Genomic DNA, 16,856 nt, shown 5'->3' on the forward strand with positions numbered 1-16,856 from the left:
TTTTGAAGGTTCTACTGAGAGGCAGAAAATATGCAAACAAGTAGCTCATTTTTTGATAGATGAATTCGTGTTTTGAAGATTTTTTCTCCTCGTATACGTACTTGTATTTACAATAATCAAGCCAAATTATGGAAAGATATCATTTCTGAAACGTGAACATATTCCGAAAAGCAGTGGTACCAATTTCAAAAAATTGAGAAAAGTAGCCAAAATGTATTAGAATTTTTTCGAGTTTTTGAAACCAGTAATGACCGGAAAACTTGCAACACTGTGTTTCAAAATATTCTCCGGCTTTAGAAATACTTACATCTTTCAATGTTCATCCTTGATTAATGTGAAATATTTGAAAAGAAAAATTTTTCAAAACACGAATTCGCTAACAAAAAAAATAAGCGATTGATAGATTTTTTCAACCGTTCAGTAGAACCCTAAAATGGTCTTGAATTTCGATGGCAATGACTTAAAATATCGGTGCAGAAGCTCACTGTACTTTTTTTGAAACATAGTCTATTTTTTCAAATTTTTTCTGAGTGAATTCCAACTAAAAATGAAAATTTCCGTTGAATTTGGTCGAAATCCTGAAATTTTGACACTTGTGCGCATAAATTGAAAGCAAAATTTCAATCAGCACATAAAATGTAATAATCAAACAAGCAGATAAGATTGTACAGGATGCTAATGTAAATGCAGTCAAAAAAAATATGCATCACTATTTCAGGAAATTGACATCCGCTGGATTCGAAATTCGAAATATGATTTTATTACAGTACCAGAGCCGTACATTTTCAGTTTAAATCGAGAGCACGTACTCGTGGGTACATAATTCAGTTTTAAATTGAGAAAGAAAAGTTAAAATTGCACCGTTAGAAAATGAAGTTATTATTCTGTTTATTACTACTATTAACATTCATGAACATCCGTCATATTAGAGGAAATGGTATCAGGTATGAAAAACTCATTTTCCGTTGTTTTACTATACCTAGGTACATACTTGAATTGGGCATTTGATTTCACTAACATTGTATTATTCTATGTACTTTTCAAATCCAATGGCTATAAATGTGATGATTTGCGCGTTAAAAGAGTACCATTGTCAATATACGAACATGAAGTGAATGGATACGATGAAGACGTTGACGTAAGCATCACATCAAAAATCACAAATAAGAAAATAAAATAATCAATACCTACCTATTGAAATCAGCGATAAATCATGAAACGAAAAATATTTTACAGTATTATGGAAGTATTTCAATTGGAACCCCGCCACAGAAAATCAACGTATTATTCAGTCTAAGGCATGACCATATTCAGGTGCTCTCAAGTTATTGCAACAGTTCAGTTTGTCGTGATCGTAAGTCAAAAGTATTTCAATACTTAGCATCGACGTACTTAATGATTATAGACTTTTTAACAAAAAGGCAATGATTGATCGTTCATCAGTAGCGTAGTAGCGTCTACTCGATAGCAAAAAATAAATCAATTGCGCACGTGCATACTTCCAGCATGGGGCAAAATTGGTTGCATTTTAGATTACGCCTTCGAGAATTCAGCAAACGCCTTGCTATTTTCACTTTCTCATTTATTTTCCCAAAAAAAAGTTCCAAAAATTTGGATCACAGAAATCCAAACATAAAATATAGGTACCTAGTTGCAGTGCGTGAAATTTCTTTGTTTTTCTGCAAATTTTTCAAAAAGCGGACCCCTCAATACCTCCTATCAGGTTATACTGGTATCAAACACAGGTCTTATTGTTAAACGCAGTTGAAATTAAAATGTAGGTAATATCCTAAATCAACGATTTCAAAGGTACACTTACTCGACTTATTACCTAATTCATACATTACCTGAGAAAGTGTGATATTGAATTTTTTCTACACTTTACCTAGTTATTTCATACATACACGAGGTGTGCATCGTTAAAGTATGAAATCAATGAATGAACTGTTAGAGCAGGCGAATAGCGGTTTTAAAAAGGAAAAAATTGGCACATATACATTTTTTCTTCGGGAATGTGTTCAGATGAACCCCCTGACTACCAAAAAAACCCGACCCTCCTACCCCTGGAGCTAATTTTTTTAGGGGGCTAAAACCGGTTCCGATTTACGTTTTTCGCGATTTACTCCGAAAATATGTATTAGGTTTGCGAGAAAAACTACCATGACTAAAAATGTTCCCCTTCAAATTCTCGACAATTTGATACTACGCTCGATACTTATCCCTCAAGAGGGGTGTCTAAAAAAAGGGGTGGAAAGAGTAGGTGTTTGAAAAAAAGTCAATCCAATAAATTGATCAAAGTTACCACTTAATATCATTCGTTTTTGCCCAAATTTTTTTTCCAAAGTCTACTCACCCAACTATTAATCACACCACCATTGATTGGTCTTCAACCCTCCCAATGGGTTGGTGGGGGATGCTTGGTTTTTCAAGTAACAAGCAACAGAATCATATATTTGAAAAACGAATCTGGACATGCGATATATCGAATAGTATGTTTTCGAGGTCGCTGAATACGAATACCAACTTATTTTCTGGGTCCAACTCCTCAAAGCCCCACTGTGCCCCAAAAAGGGGGTTAAAATTTTGAAAAATCGTGAAAAGTCAAGTGATATATCGAATGGTATGTTTTCGAGGTCGCTGAGTACGAATATGAACTTGTTTTCTGTGTCCCACCCCCCCAATGTCCCTCTGGGCCCAACAAGGGGGCCAAAATTTCAAAAAATCATCAAAAAGTCGAGTGATATATCAAATGGAATGTTTTTGAGGTTGCCAAGCAGAAATATGAATTTACTTTTGGGTCCAACCTCACAATGTCCCTCTTCGCTCTAAAAAAGGGGCCAAATTTTGAAAAACATCTTGCGCAGTAGGCAAGATTAACCGACTTTGCTCTGTTATTCAGGAAAATAAACAAATTTACCAAAATTTACAGATTTACCAAAATTTACCAATTTACCAAAATTTACCGATTTACCAAAATTTACCGATTTACCAAAATTTACCGATTCACCAAAGTTTATCAATTTACCAAAATTTACGAATTTACCAAAGTTTACCAATTTACCAAAATTTACCAATTTACCAAAATTTACGAATTTATCAAAAATTACCCCAGCAATTTACCAACATTTACCTCAGTAATTTACCAGACATTACCCACTAATTTACCAATTTTCAAAATTCAAATTCACCAAAAATTACCCTAGCAATTTACCAACATTCACCTCAGTAATTTACCAGGCATTTCCTCACTAATTTACCAATTTTTCACCGAATTTTAATTACCCCAGTAATTTACTGCCAAAGGTTTTTACCAATTTACCAAACTTTACCAATTTACCAAAAATTACCAAAGCGATTTAACAAAATTTTCGACCAACTTTAATTACGAGTAATTCACCAAAAATAACTAATCATTTTATTTACTAAAAATTACTATTAATTCACCAAAAAAAAAATTATCAAAATTTACTGGATATTTACCAAAAACTTTATGTTTTTTGTTAAAACAGAAATTACACTAGAAATTTTTGAAAAATTTTGATTTTTTATGGCAAAAAAATTTTGGACGGATAAAATTAACAAAAAAATCAACAAAAAATTTTCTCCTCTTGACTCGCGCGGGATTCGAACACCCGACCCCCGGCGCACCAATCTGCAACCTACACACTCTAACCACCCCCATCTGTTTGTTGGGTGTGAGCCGTTTGCGAGATATAAGGGTTTACACAAATTTCTGCTTATCCATAACGTTGAAACACACTTAAACGTTCATATCGCGTAAACGGCTGAATCGATTTCGACCAAATTAAAAATTTCTCTAGTTCAGTATCAAAGCAATATTTTGCCATCATCAGTTTCGACTTGAAGTTCGGAGCTTTTGAGTTCAGCGTGACACAAATTTATACATAAATTGATATATATATATATATAGGTATTAGTATCCAGACATGTCAACTATTGAATGGGTTAATATACAAGTGGACTGACCAACTTCTCAACTATAGTTGACAAGTCATGGGTTAATTTTACTATACAAGTCAACTATGAGTTTTCAGAAACTTCCACCAGAGGGCGCATGGCTTAGAAATCAAGGCGCGAGGACGAACGCAGGGTCTACAGTCAATTTGTAGTGAGTAGAATGTGATGTGCTGGTGGAGATGTATGCAAAAACATCGATCCTGACTTATCTCGTTTTGGGCCATACGTCTTATCGTGATCAGCACACTCCAAAACGTCAAGAAAACCCACCCCCACCCAAATCCTCAACCATCATGACAAATACAATACCTTACATTTCCGTTTCACGGCAAAGTCGGTAAAAATCATGAAAAGTCGAGTGATGAATATATTGAATGGTGTGTTTTCGGGATTCTATTTTGAAATACTTTATCAATTTATGAGTTTTTCCAGCAAAAAAAAATAAGCATTATAAATGATAAATTTCATTTAAATTTCCCATAAAAATATAATTCGAGTGGCACGTAAGTTCCTTGACAAAATTTAAAAATAGAAAGTAGTTGGATAATTATACATTTTATTTCAATGAAATTCGACAACACAGTGAAATTCCTAGTTCCATTTTATTTTCTATTGAATAATAATGAAAACCTGGTAGGTAAGTGAGCGTTTTAAAGAAAAATCTTGAGATGTAAATTTTTTTTTGCAAAATGAGCGTTCAAACTTTTTGAACAGCGATCCCGATAATACCTTGGTAATGCGAGTAGCTCTCTCTACTTACATCTCCCCTCCTCCCGCTGAAAGTTACTCCAATCAGTATTTTTGAGATGAATTTTCAAAATTATTTCTAAAATAATGCTGTAAATCTTTAAATAAAAAGATCCCACCATGTTTTTTCGTGAACTTTTTTAGGGCTGAGAACCATTGTGCTTTGAATTCTAAAAATATGTGTTCAGCGATCTTGAAAACATACTATTCGATATACTCGTATTTACATGATGTTCAACGACTTTTCAAAATTTTATGCTATGAAGGACGTAAAGGAGTTTTGAGGAACTATAAGCAGAAATCAAGTTCATATTCGTATTCAGCGACCTCGAAAACATACCATTCGATATACTTATCACTCGACTTTTCATGATTTTTCAAAATTTGCCCCTTTTTTTGGAGCGAAGAGAGACATTGTGAGGTTGGACCCAAAAAATAAGTTCATATTCGTACTCATCAGCGACCTCGAAAACATACCATTCGATATATCACTCGACTTTTCACTATTTTTAGAAATTTGGCCCATTTTTTGAGGCACAGAGGGACATTGTGAGGTTGGACCCAAAAGTAATTTGTGCTTGGCAACCTCAAAAACATTCCATTTGATATATCACTCGACTTTTTGATGATTTTTTGAAATTTAGGCCTGCTTGTTGGGGCCCAGAGGGACATTGGGGGGTGGGACACAAAAAATAAGTTCATATTATTCGTACTCAGCGACCTCGAAAACATACCATTCGATATATCGCATGTCCAGATTCGTTGATTCAGTTGCGTGTTACTTGAAAAACCAAGCATCCCCCACCAACCCATTGGGAGGGTTGAAGACCAATCAATGGTGGTGTGATTAATAGTTGGGTGAGTAGACTTTGGAAGAAAAATTTGGGCGAAAACGAATGATATTAAGTGGTAACTTTGATCAATTTATTGGATTGACTTTTTTTCAAACACCTACTCTTTCCACCCCTTTTTTTAGACACCCCTCTTGAGGAATAGGTATCGAGCGTAGTATCAAATTGTCGAGAATTTGAAGGGGAACATTTTTAGTCATGGTAGTTTTTCTCGCAAACCTTATACCTACTTTCGGAGTAAATCGCGAAAAACGTAAATCGGAACCGGTTTTAGCCCCCTAAAAAAATTAGCTCCAGGGTTAGGAGGTTCGGTTTTTTTTGGTAGTTCAGGGGGTTCATCTGAACACATTCCCGAAGGAAAAATGTATGTGTCAATTTTTTCGTTTTTGCTCTCGCTTTTTTACGTTATTTTCCTGCTCTATGTGATAAAGTAAGAAATGAAGTTTAATTGAAAGCTACAACACGGTGTCCCACCACAGAATAATCTCCAAGCCCCAAGGGCAGATTTTTGGCCACTCAAAAAAAAGTTTTCTTCATTTTGTACTTTACTTTCAACATGACACCATTGAGCAACTGTGATAGGTAGAGTGTTGAGGTTTGCGAAGCTTGATTACAAATTCAACGTAGAATTTTTTTAAATGGCTAATGCCTGCGCCAGATAAACTGGAAGAGTTGTAGGTACCAAGCAAAATAATTGGAAAAACGTGTTCAAAAATTAGTATTTTTTTTTGTTTTCATAAAAAACCTAAAAGAAATTTTCCTCACGACATATCCTTTTCATCAGTTCAACGCTGGACAAAAACTTGGAAAAATTCAAAAATTTCATTTTTTTTACTCTCATTTAAAGTTTGGGTGCAGTTATTAGCCACATCAAGAAATTCTGCGTCAAATTTGCTATGGAGATCAGCAAACCTCAAATTTCAACAGTTCATTTCATGATTTAACTGATCCTACCTCGCTATTTCATATAATAACTAGATTCTTCATAGATTACCTAGATGAACTATGAACAATTTACTTGCATTAAGTACTTTTATGTTAATGTGTGAAACTAGTCATTTCATACATTACCTGGAGTAAGCACACAACACACATTAACGGTAACCAGGGTTGTTGCGGATCACGAAAATTTGATCCGATTCACGGATCACGAATCATTCAGAAATTTGTGATCCGGATCACGGATCAAAGATCTCCCGGGAAATTGTGATCCGGATCACGAATCACGAATAACTCCAGAAAAAAATGATCCGGATCAAGTTTTACGGATCATTTTTCGGATCATTTCAAAGAAATTGTATTAGGTACTTATAAGGTACTAAATTGTTTTTTTAAAATTAAAGATTGAACAAAAATGTGAAAAACAAAGTAGTCTCCATTTTATTTTCAAAAAATTGCAATAACACATTATACAGGGGTGGAAAAAGTCAGCCTCATCTTGCAAATTTCAGAAATTGAAAGATGAAATTTTCACATTTCAAAAAGTTTTAGTTTTTTGTCAATAGATCAAAAACTAAGCATCCTAGAAAAAAACTAATGACATTGTGTCGATTGGAAATTTAATTCTCAACAATTTTGGTCATACGTAATTTTTCATAGGATGCTTCCTTTCGCCTCCAGATCGATTTTTATGAAACACAGTTTGCAAATTTTTCAAAAAATAATTTCAAAAAGTTTTAGTTTTTTGTCAAAAAATCAAAAACTAAGCATCCTAGCGAAAAACCAATTATTCGTTATCATTAAATTGAGTTCAACTACATTAATTTTTAATAAAATCGAATTCTCAAAGGAAAAACATGCAGCAATGCAGCATTACTGGTGAAAAAAATGATCCGTGAAAAAATGATCTGCGGAAAATTTTGAATCGGATCATAGATCACGAATCATTGTGGTATAATGATCCGGATCACGGATCACGATTCCTACTGCAGAAAATGATCCGGATCACGGATACAGATCACTCAAATGTGATCCGGATCACAACGACCCTGACGGTAACATATACATTAATTAGCGCAATTGATGAACACTGCAATAATTCCATACCACGATAATTATATTATTAAAAATACTAGTAAGTATATCACTGTTGCAGAAAACCACAGTACTTATAACCACAAAATCTCAAAAACATTCCGAAGTGAAGATGACTTTGATTCAAAAATTTGGAAAGATTTCGTTCGAGTAAACGATACAATTACAGTAAGTAAACACAAAATTAACAGTAGATTTTCAATCACCAACGACTAAAAAAAAATAAAAGTTCATCGTCCCGTTCTCGAACAGTGAAGTCATAATACCGTGAACGATTTTTAGTCTCGTGTCTTACCTACACTTTCCTTCGGCTTATTCTACCAAACTGCATTCGACTTTCGACTGATCATTATTGCTACTTTAATTGGAAAATTATGAATAATTTGTAATTTACATTTTACAATCTTAAAAAGTAGGTAGGTACTTTTTTATTCAAGCACCTACCTACTACCTACACAACACAGTTGACCACATACTTATGAAATAGGTAGTCCTGGAGGCCGGCCACCAGGATAGAGCAAAATATTTTTAAAAAAAAAGTTTTTTCGGCAATAAACGCCCGGGCGTTATATTCTTGTTCCGCAATTTAAATTCCCACCAGCTTCGCGGAGTGTGAATTCAAAGCTCGAGCGCTTTATGGCAATAATTTTTTTTTAAACACTTCGCTTAATTCTAATCGGTGGTATGTAGACTACCGAGGATCTCTGAAGTAGAATGTCTGGGTGGACTACTACACACCATAAAAAAGTAGGCACTCTCGCCCTTTCCTTTGGTGTAGGTATTCAAAAAGTCCGGACAAAACGCGCTAGGTACAACATGGAGTACAAAGAAATTAAAATTTAAAAGATAATATCGTTTGTGAAGTACACAATTTCAAAACTTGGACATCCAATTTAATATGTATAGTAACTAGTTGTTTCTAATATAAAATTTCGAATTCTACATGTTTCGTTCATGCGCATTTAATTTATTCTATGACCCCTCCTCTAAAAAAATCTTAGGTAGCTTTATTAAAAATTTTGATCATCATGCTGAAAAAAAAGAAAGACTCTGAATGTGCAAAACTTGTGACGTTTTCCTCAAAATTCCACTCTTTCAAAACTAAAATTCAAAAGTTCATAGATTCACCAATTTTGCATGAAACGGCCTCGGTGGGGGCTCATTTTAAGCGAAATTTCATCTATTATTGCCCTACATGTTCATTTTCATTTTCTCAGAACTACTCCACATTTTTTTTTTTAAATAATGAAGCCATGTATGTACGCCATCTTAGAAATATGCTCACAATTTTTGGAATAGGGGATATTTGAAATTACACCTTCTCAAACGTTTAAAATTCAAGTGCACGATGCTTAATGTGAAACTAACGAAATAAGTATTTATGAATGATACGCTTATTTAATGTAGATAGGTGGTATCCAGATACACAATGCATCATTTTCAGTATATGCGAAGTTGAAGGAGGAATGCGACAGTAAACCATGCGATGGTATTGTGGGATTAGGTCAATATAGCCACTTATTTGAACACTGCAAACAAATTGGATTGAAGAAGAAATTTTCATTCTACACCAAGTAAGTTCATTTCTAGGGTTATACTCGTGTGTAACATCTCATGTACTTACTTAATACATGTGCACAGCAAAAACATTGATTCATGTGCTGCTAAAGAATTTAAATTCACAAATTAATTGAACTACATTTAAAAAACACAACAAAACCAACACAATTCCAAAAATTTTATATTACAACACATGATTCAACAAAACTGTAGGTACTACATAGGTATACTAACTACCAGTTAGGTGCGTAACCCATCTACCCACCATTACTGTAAGGTAGGTAATTTAGGGTGGTCCTTATTTTCGAATTTTCGAATTCCTCCCCCCAAAGTTGTTCCCTTGTATGAGAAAATAAACCCCTGAAAATTTTAGCCGGATCGGATAATATTAACCCTTGCCGCAGAGCATCTGAAATTTCAGAACTGGTAGACCGCGTAGCCGTTGTATTTTCCCACGAGAGCTGCGCGGCGTTTTTCGTGTTTTCCCCCAACACGCATATTCCATAGTTTTATGTTCGGCTGGATGTAGTGAAAAATTTTTTTTGATAAGAAGGTCTCCTTTGGCACTCAAATAAAGATCCTAGAGTGTAATTGGCATCAGAAAATATTTTGAGGTGATTGAGATACAATTTCTAAAAAATGCTCAAAATCAACATAGAAAAATTCCAACAATTTTTTGATTTTGAAAATGTAATACCAAAAAAGGATATCAAACGATGTCAAAAGAAACTCCAAACCAGTGTTACCAATTTTGGATTGGCCGCCTGTTACAGCGATTACATCATTGCAGCAATATTTGTTCATTATAAAAAATTTTGAGGGACATAGCCTTTTGGCATGATTTTGACAAATGTTACCCCTGCGAGCTATCAGGGAGCAATCTAAAATTGGTAACACTGGTTTAGAGTTCCTTTTAATATCGTTTGATATCCTTTTTTGGTATTACATTTTCAAAATCAAAAAATTGTTGGAATTTTTCTATGTTGATTTTGAGCATTTTTTAGAAATTGTATCTCAATCACCTCAAAATATTTTCTGGTGCCAATTATACTCTAGGATCTTTATTTGAGGGCCAAAGGAGACCTTCTTATCAAAAAAAATTTTTTCACTACATCCAGCCGAACATAAAATAAAACTATGAAATAATATGCGTGTTAGGGGAAACCACAAACAACGCCGCGCAGCTCTCGTGGGAAAATACAACGGCTACGCGGTCTACCAGTTCTAAAACTTCAGATGCTCTGCGGCACGGGTCAATATTATCCGATCCGGCTAAAATTTTCAGGGATTTATTTTCTCATACAAGGGAACAACTTTGGGGGGAGGAATCAAAAAAATCCCCAAAATTTTTTTAGACCATATAAATAAGGACCACCAGGTAGTAGGTATAGGTAATTACCTACTCTACAGGAACGTTGAGTTTGCTCTTGAAACAACTTCCTTGGTATACCTATCAGATAATTTTAGGCTTTTGCTTTGCTCTTTATGATTGGAAATAAGTAAAATCTTCCTTTGTTCAATAATTAGTTATCCTTGGGACAATAATACCTCTGAACTCATGTTATGCGGCGAAGACAAGACAAAGTTTCGCGGTAACTTGCAATACGTTACTTCGAATGGTTACATCAGTCAACTTTTTGGATATGGCGTTCAAATAGAAAGGTAGCCCCAATCTTTTGTGATAATTAAACTGAAACTTTTGATCATGCGTACATATGTAGTTTTGGTTAGTTTTTCAAAATCCTCAAGCTACATAGTTGTACAATGAACATACTAAGAAGGGAGCTACCCAAGGTCTGACTCGCGGATCGAAAAATTTTTTTCACAGGCGGATAGAGCATCAAAAAATATGTTATGAGCCAAAATTTTAGCTGCTGAAGTTGACAGGGGGAGAAACCACGAGGGTTTGAATATCGAAAAATCACAAAAATACGCAAAAATATGCTGAAAAAAGTATAAAAATTGAAATCATTTGGCACCCTGTTCGCTTCAGCAGCTAATTTTTTGGCCACGATCTACCATCGATATATGACGACTTATGGTGGACAAGTCGCCGCGATCTGCGTGTCAGACCTTAGGGGTGAATTTTCCGCCACCCCCTAATTTTGAGTCAAACTTTCGAAAGAAAATGTGGGGCATGTGATATATCAAATTGTACATACGTTTTTGGTGACGCTGAATAAGAATATGAAGTCAGATTTTTGATTGGACTCCATCCACGGCCCCCAGCACCTCCAGTAAAAATATCATCCCTCGGGTATCACAAGCGAATCCAGACGGCTTGTCCACCCTTGGACATCATATATCGACGACGGTGGTTCATGGTAAAAAAAAAAGTAGCCGCAAAGCAAATAGGGTGGCGAGTTATTTTGATTTTCTATTTTTCAAATTCTTTTTAATAAATGAAAAATTTATTCTCAAGGTGTTACACACGGATCGCAGCGACTTGTCCAATCAAAAATTTGACGCTATATTCGTATTCAGCGTCACAAAAAACATACTATTTCATGTGTCGCACGAACAAAACACTTTTTCGAACTTTTATCCCCTATGGGGAGGTACTGGGGTCCGTGGATGGGGTCCAATCAAAAATCTGACGTCATATTCGTATTCAGCGTCACAGAAAACATACTATTACTATTTCATGTATCACACAAACAAAACACTTTTTCGAACTTTTACCCCCTTTGGGGAGGTGCTGGGGGCCGTGGATCGAGTCCAATCAAAAATCTGACTTCATATTCGTATTCAGCGTCACCAAAAACATATGTACAATTTGATATATCACATGCCCCACATTTTCTTTCGAAAGTTTGACCCAAAATTAGGGGGTGGGAAAAAATTCACCCCCAAGGTCTGACACGCAGATCGCGGCGACTTGTCCACCAAAGTCGTCATATATCGATGGTAGATCGTGGCCAAAAAATTAGCTGCTGAAGCGAACAGGGTGCCGAATGATTTTAATTTTTATACTTTTTTCAGCATATTTTTGCGTATTTTTGTGATTTTTCGATATTCAAACCCTCGTGGTTTCTCCCCCTGTCAACTTCAGCAGCTAAAATTTTGGCTCATAACATATTTTTTGATGCTCTATCCGCCTGTGAAGAAATTTTTTCGATCCGCGTGTCAGACCTTGGGTAGCTCCCTTGTAAGTATTTTCTACTTTGTGTACTTTTAAATAGTGCTTTGGTGCATCGTAACGATAAAAGTGATTCAACAATGAAAGTCGCAAATAGTAATGTTGTACTGCACTTTGTACTCAACCCTGGCGCGTCATACATTAGTGTGCCACAAGACGAAATTGATATGATCTACAAAGCGTTAAACGCCACAACATCAAAAATTAATAACTTGAATAAGGTTAGAATAATTACCTGATATATTTCTAACTAATATTCGCTTTGATTTTTCCCCCTATACCAATTCAAGCTGATAATATATTCTGAAGCATACTTATAGAAATCGTTTATTTTGAAAACAGGTTGACTGCAAAACCATTCACACATTACCAAGTATCACATTTACAACTGCTGGCAGGAATTTCACTCTTACAGGAAATGATTACATCAAACAGGTATGACAGAGTATGGCCTATACTTGTTTATGGTTAACCATAGGACCTTGCAGAGGGAAGGCAAATGAGCCATCAGTGCTACAAACAAAGGGGTGGGGTAAGTGAGGCGATTTTGCCCCAGGCCCGCGTTTTAAAAAAAAGTTTGTGAACTTATTATTTTTAGATTACAAAATGCAATCGACAGCTTCGAACAGGGAATTAAAAGAAAACTACCTACTTTTGCTTCTGAAAAGAGAATGGAAAGATTGAGTAGGTATGTTTGCACAGAAAATGCAATCTCATTTTTGAAGAAAAACTCAAAACTTCATTCGTATTTGTTTGGGAGGGAGGGCGCAAAATTTTTGAAAACATATAAGTTACGCTCGCTTCGTTTGAGCCTCAGGCATAAATTATTTTGTTACTTCGAAACTTCTTTTTTTTTTGCAACAAATGCTGAAAAAAAACACATTTTTGTAGGCAGGTCTCCGTAAGTTCAGGGTGCTACTAATATTTTTCTATACCTATCACACCGAATTTTAAATAAAACATGAAAGAACCAAGTGAATTTATACAGTACATAAAAAAATCATACTGACAAGTAGAATAATGCGTAACAAGAGTAGCGAGAAACGGAGATAAAATAGGTACCTATTTGTATTGCACCAAAGCCTTGTACCAGTCAAAGCCTGAAACGTCCGTTTTTTTATTGATGGAGCTGAATGCGGACTTTTTCATATGTGAGGGCGCATACGGAAAGGGACAATAAAAAAAAAAGTTCTCTGAAATTGTTGTAGGAACTCTGTAAAGGGTTCCTACAACAATTTCAGAGAACTTTTTTTTTTTTTTTTTTGGTCATAAGGACCCTTTCCGTATGCGCCCTCACATATTTTACATATTTATCCACTATGTTGCTGACTTCTCGTTTCACATAAGATCCGTTTCTCGCTACTCTCGTTACACATTATTCTAATTGTCAGTATGTTCATATCACCTGATGAAGGCACTGTGTGCCGAAACGTAGTGTATTCGTAAATTTTCGTGATCAATACAAATGAAGAGTGATATTCCAAAACTCGCTTTGTCCATTTTTATCAAAGTTGGGTTTTCAGCAGTACCTGGTAGATGAAGTATAAACTCACATTCCTACATCATCACCCTACCAAAGTGAGGTGTTAAACGCACCTAAATAGCCAATTCACTAAAAATTATAAAAAAAATAATGTTCCAAAACGCGCTTTGTCCATTTTTATTGAAATTTTTTTCAGCAGGATTTAGTGGATGAAGTGTATATACCTACACTCCTACATCATAAATCCACCCAAATAAAGTGCTAAACTCGCCTAAAAAGCCAATTTACCCGTTTAAAGGAAAACTGTTTTTCCTCTATCCTGAAAAGTTGTGAAAATGGACAAAGCGAGTTTTTGAATATCACTCTTCAAATAAATAACCAAGTTATTCTACCAATTTGTTTATAATTTTTTTATGTACTGCATATAATATTTTTCTACATCCAACAAACTGATTTTCATTGGTAAGGGAACCAAAGATAATACGTATATATTTGCTCCGTACTGGGCCTGATTCAGCTGTCGAAAGCCCTAGTCGCATTACGTCAATCGAGATAGACTATTGAAACTTACATTCAACATAATTACTTCCGTAGTTGACGCACAGTGATCAACGGGTCTGTATAGTTCGGTTCATGCCACACAAATTCAAAACCGGTTGGTGGGTTATAGGAAACGTGTTTAACAGAAAGTTTTACACTGTATTCGATTGGGAGACGATGAGAATTGGATTTGCCGAAAGCATTCATGGACCTGCTCAGATAATGGTCTTCCTTTTTTAATGGAAAGATGAAATAACGTTTCAGGTATTACACAATGATTTCTATACATTTTAAGATTAAAATAATAATGAAATGAAATATTCGTGACCGCTAAAGAATGACACTCAAAAGTTACTGTTATACCGCTGAAATTTCACATTCAACACATTATAGGTACATACCAACATAAATATCGCGTCAGTGAAAATTTGAGGGATGCATATCTTAAAAAATAGTGTCACAAATGTTCGAAAATTTGGTAGGCGCGATTAGCAATATTCAATATTTCAAAATAATATTCGAAAACTGAATTTTTAGAAAAAACAATTAGGTACTTATTTATAAATTAAGGTACAATTTTAACATTAAACATTTTTATACTAATCTTTTACATTCTATAAAATGTAATTCAGACACTATTGTAGTAAGTACCTTCATTACACAACATTTCAAAACATCATTCAATTCTTAATTTTTCTCATTAAAAATACCTAAAATTGCAAAATAGTCGATGTAGTAATTCCGCAAGCATCACTCAAAAGTATTCAATTTACCGGAATACATTTCGAATAACCATTCAAGTTTTGAATATTTGATTTTCACATCACCCTTGTCGCGATTTTATTCGTGATTTGAATCATAGAGTCATGAATCACAATTACAAATCATTTTCAACTTCTTGTTCTCTTCATTAGACCACAAGACTTTTATTTTTTGCATTTGTAACATTTCGCCGCAATTATGAGGCATTTTAACAACTTTGCGTAATGTTTTAAGCAAATACTTAGTTGACAATTTTATACTTACCTAGGTACTCGTTTTCTACCAAAATCTCATTAATTCAATTTTTAGCAATTTTCAGCTAAGTAATAAAAATCAATTACGCAGTTTTCCTTATATTTTGTGCAATTTTTTGCAAATTTTTATTGTGCATTGAGAATTTAAGTATTTCGGTTCATTTTTAGTACTGTTCAATAACCTACTCAATATGTACCTATCATTCGCGAGATTTCGTTATATTCTAAAATATTTCATTAGTTTTATACATAAACAATAATATATTTCTGTTAAGTTATCTGAACGAGTTGTAAGATTGTTTCATGCAACTCGAGCAGAACTTCATTCAATTTTTATTGAAATTTTATCACTTTTTGGTAATTTTAAATAATCGCAAAACAACTTCTTCAAACTTGATGTTTTTCATCTTGGATAATGCAGCTTGGTAAAAATACCAAAAAGGAGCACAAAATGAGTACATGTTTTCAAAGATAGATAATAGTTCACCAATAGAAACAAAATTAATAATATAAATAAACCGAAGTCGCAGCAGTTTCATGTAGATCTAGGCAATAAAATGTCTGTCAAGTAAAATAAAAAATTATTCGAAAATGGCGTGCTTCAAATCGCATTTTCCGTAATTCGGTCATTTGTTTTTCTGGTACCATTTAGTACTGCTGCAATAATTGATAAAGTTCTCTCAGTACCTAACTGTATTTTTTATTAGGTATTTATTAATATAATTATATTTATTAAGTAATAGTAAGTATGATATTCTATGTGTCTCTTGAACAAGGCGTTTATTTATATTTCAAGAAAATCTACTGCATGTATAATCATGGTAGTACCTACCTAATTATGTTACTTACCCCTTGTACTTGTTTCAAATTAATAAAGTTATTTTAATAAAATGTACCTACCTTTAGATTTTATCTGAAATGACTATACCTACTAAAATTCTCAGCGCAACCAACAAAGTAAATCAGTTGTTAACTGAGATATAACGTAGCTGAACGAAATAGATTTTTGTTTCTTGAGTACAAATGTACGATTCATTCTAAAGTATGTAAGTAGGTACAGTAGGTATGTGTCTGCGTGCACAAACATTTTTGATACCTATAATAGTGAAGCCTTTTTTTCTGCTGGCCTTTCGAGGATCAAACTCATTTAACGAGGATTACTTTTCTATAATATCTCATCTCTGAGCTGAAACGGCCAATGCATCCGTAAGATGGTTACGATACAAAGAATTCTTGTTTTCAAAATTAATCAAAAAAATTCTCCAATTCGAAAAATTGTTCTCATCATTTTCGAAAACTTTGAAGGGATTAAAAGCAATCCTCTTCCCTCTTCATGAACACTTTTGCAGAAGAATTTCAACTCCAAAATTAACTCATGATTTTCAGTAGTTTTCCAAGGTTTCAAGCAAACCATCAAAATAAGTTCAAATATTCGACAGAAAATCGAAAATTTCGTTTAAAAATTTTTTTCGAGCACTAATGAAGGATTTCAAGTACTTACTTACCTG

General features: G+C 34.3%; 1 protein-coding gene across 2 annotated transcripts; it reads left to right on the forward strand.

The window, feature by feature from the left end:
• Window positions 1-780: 780 nt before the first annotated feature.
• On the forward strand, window positions 781-16,243 carry LOC135837795 (cathepsin D-like). Of its 2 annotated transcripts, XM_065353183.1 has the most exons (9): window positions 781-944; window positions 1,084-1,138; window positions 1,237-1,354; window positions 7,672-7,778; window positions 9,018-9,184; window positions 10,698-10,832; window positions 12,353-12,530; window positions 12,652-12,744; window positions 14,387-16,243. In XM_065353183.1, exons 1-9 carry the CDS (start codon window positions 871-873, stop codon window positions 14,570-14,572), a joined length of 1,113 nt encoding a protein of 370 aa, XP_065209255.1. In that variant the 5' UTR covers window positions 781-870; the 3' UTR covers window positions 14,573-16,243. The 2 variants fall into 2 exon arrangements, with proteins under 2 accessions (XP_065209255.1, XP_065209256.1); XM_065353184.1 differs by lacking the exon at window positions 12,353-12,530 and having other exon boundaries at window positions 14,387-14,432.
• The last annotated feature ends 613 nt before the right edge of the window (window positions 16,244-16,856 follow it).

This window comes from Planococcus citri, chromosome 2 (assembly GCF_950023065.1).
Source record: "Planococcus citri chromosome 2, ihPlaCitr1.1, whole genome shotgun sequence".
In the NCBI taxonomy this organism is placed as follows: domain Eukaryota; kingdom Metazoa; phylum Arthropoda; class Insecta; order Hemiptera; family Pseudococcidae; genus Planococcus; species Planococcus citri.

What these genes read in the sequence shown, in the direction of transcription:
- LOC135837795 (XM_065353183.1), top strand. Translation starts at nt 871, where the DNA reads ATGAAGTTATTATTCTGTTTATTACTACTATTAACATTCATGAACATC. An exon ending in AAATTAATAACTTGAATAAG is followed by an intron (nt 12,531 to 12,651) that starts GTTAGAATAATT and finishes TTTTGAAAACAG; the next exon opens with GTTGACTGCAAAACCATTCA. An exon ending in GAAATGATTACATCAAACAG is followed by an intron (nt 12,745 to 14,386) that starts GTATGACAGAGT and finishes TTACTTCCGTAG; the next exon opens with TTGACGCACAGTGATCAACG.